General features: G+C 40.4%; 1 protein-coding gene across 1 annotated transcript; it reads right to left on the bottom strand.

Moving 5' to 3' along the window:
* Positions 1-275: 275 nt before the first annotated feature.
* Positions 276-614, bottom strand: LOC143032646 (uncharacterized). Its single transcript, XM_076197524.1, has one exon. The coding sequence runs from the start codon at positions 612-614 to the stop codon at positions 276-278; it is 339 nt and encodes a 112-aa protein (XP_076053639.1).
* Positions 615-2,444: the final 1,830 nt, after the last annotated feature.

Below are 2,444 nucleotides of genomic sequence, written 5' to 3'. Positions count from 1 at the left end.
TTATGGCGTCTTTGTGTGCTCGGTATTGGGAGGACATAGTGTTCTTGTAAACATTTTTTTTATCTTTTGTCCTCCTTAGGTATTGTCTTTTGAGGTCTATACCATCTGTCTAGATGCGTGCTGATGACATTTTGCACCTCTTTTCTGGAGAAACCATTATTGATCAAGACTTGTGTAACTCTGTCTAGCTCGGCGTGCGTACGATTCCAATTACTACAGTGCGACAGGGCTCTTCTGATGTAAGCGTCTCTAATGGACTTACGGTATCGCGATGGTCATTCGCTGTTCCTATTTAGGTAAAGACGAGTGTTAGTGGGTTTAGAATAGACTCCGGTCTTGAAACCCTGAGTACTGGCTTCAACCTTTATGTCCAGGAAAGGGGGTTGTCTGTTGACGCTCTTCTCTGTGGTGAAATTTAGGCCAGAGACATGTTGTAGGATAGCCTTTAAGTCTTCCAACTCCCTTTGGTCCCTTACAAGGACAAAAATATCGTCCACGAAACGAGTATATATAGGAGGCTTACTGTTGTTGCTGAAAATCTTTCTTTCTACCATACCCATGAAGAAAATTGGCATAAAGGACACCGTGAGGCGAGCCCATCGCGACACCGTCATTTAGTTTGTAAAGTTATCCCATGAGGCAGTAAAAAGGAGCATCTTTGCTACAGATATCCAGTCATTGGCGTAATACATTTTTAATTTGGATGTAATTAATGGTCCTGTCTATATCTCTATTAGTGAAGAGCCTGGCAACATCGACAGATGCTATGTCTCCTTCTGTATTACCACCTTCGAGGATGGATAGGAAGTCCGCTGCAGACTCAATACAGAAGTCTTTAGGGATGAAGGGTGTCAGGAGGGTATTCAACGTTATTGCTGAATGGTAGGTGGGAGCTAGGATCTGGCAGATGATGGGACATAAAGGGTTGTTCTTCTTATGGGTCTTGATGTTGCCGTAACACTAGGTTGGGGCGTAATCACCAGAGCTTAATTCCGTCAGTGTGGGCGTTCACAGCGTCTATAATTTTATTAACCTTGGTCTTAAGGGATTCGATGGGATTTATTTCTCTTCTGTGGGGATAAGAACGAAACATGCAGCCTTGTCCGCTTTTCTAATGGGGTGGTGCCAACCCTCAGTTCTTTGGCTGCCTCCTTATGACGACGCTTCAGGATTTTGTTGATGTGGTTTTCTCTTTGAATACGAGCTTCATGTAGAATGTGTTCCTTGATGCCTTCGTCCAGGAGTACCTTACCTTCGGTTGCCAGTTTGTGAAGGTCCGACATTCTACATGAAGTTCGCCTCAGAAGAGACCTGTCGCACTGAAGCGATTGGAATCGTACGTACGCCGAGCCAGAGTTACACAAGTTTTGATCAATAATGGTTTCTCCAGAAAAGAGGTACAAAATGTCATCAGCACCCATCTAGACAGATGGTATAGACCCCTGCAGAAAATACCCAATGAGGACAAATGATATTTTTTTTTTTTACAAGAACACTATGTCCTCCCAATACAGAGCAGTCGAAGACGCCATTAAGAAGATCATCGACAGAAACGTTAGACCCACCAACACTGATGACAAAGTCCACCTGGGCATTTGATACCAATACAGAAAGACGTCCCACCCCGCCATTAAGATAGCCCTAGCCGGCGAACCCCGGTACTCCAACGTAGCCATCTTGTGTATGTACGAATATGCGTGTAAAAAAGAGAACTGTGAAACCCTCAATGAAAAGTACATAGGGTCGACTACGACAAAATTATTGAGGCGCCTCACCCTTCAACTCTCTAATGAAGCTATCAGACAACACCACATCAACACACATCAGTCCCCAGTACCAAGAAAGGATCTGAAAGAAGGTACAATCATTCTACAGACGAAATCGAGCTTCAAGCGCCTTCTCATCCCAGATGTCTTATATGTCTCTCATAAATATCCAAATGTTTTGTATATAATGTTACAATTTCTCTATGTATTCAAATTGTACTGATGATGCCTAAGAGTTGGGCGAAAGCTCTACTAGTAAATCAAGAAGCAAGAATTGTCTTTACATATGTTCCCAATGAAGTTTGGCCAGATAATTAGACAACTCAACCATATTCAACATTCAAATGTTAGAAAAGTTGAACCTGTCAGAAAAAGCTCGTGAATGTAAAAGCTGCTGCAAATTTTAATCATATATGTGTATATATATATATATATATACATATATATATATATATATATATATATATATATGTACGTATACATATATATATATACTGTATATATATATACATATACAGACATGACAGAATTGAATAGACACCAAGAAAAATGCATTTCTGTTATCATCTAATGCTTAATGTTATTCAAATGTACCTAATGTATTATATTTACCTACATTTATGTTTTAGATTACACACAAGATTAATCAAGCATGCCACGAACCAAAGGTGCAGTAAA

The sequence above is a fragment of the Oratosquilla oratoria genome, chromosome 14 (genome assembly GCF_046742065.1).
Source record: "Oratosquilla oratoria isolate Oo_2021 chromosome 14, ASM4674206v1, whole genome shotgun sequence".
NCBI classification, from domain to species: domain Eukaryota; kingdom Metazoa; phylum Arthropoda; class Malacostraca; order Stomatopoda; family Squillidae; genus Oratosquilla; species Oratosquilla oratoria.
This window is presented reverse-complemented; position numbering and strand designations above follow the sequence as displayed.

Bases quoted from the DNA above. Each gene is read 5' to 3' on its own strand.
- LOC143032646 (XM_076197524.1), bottom strand. From the start codon at position 614: ATGACGGTGTCGCGATGGGCTCGCCTCACGGTGTCCTTTATGCCAATT.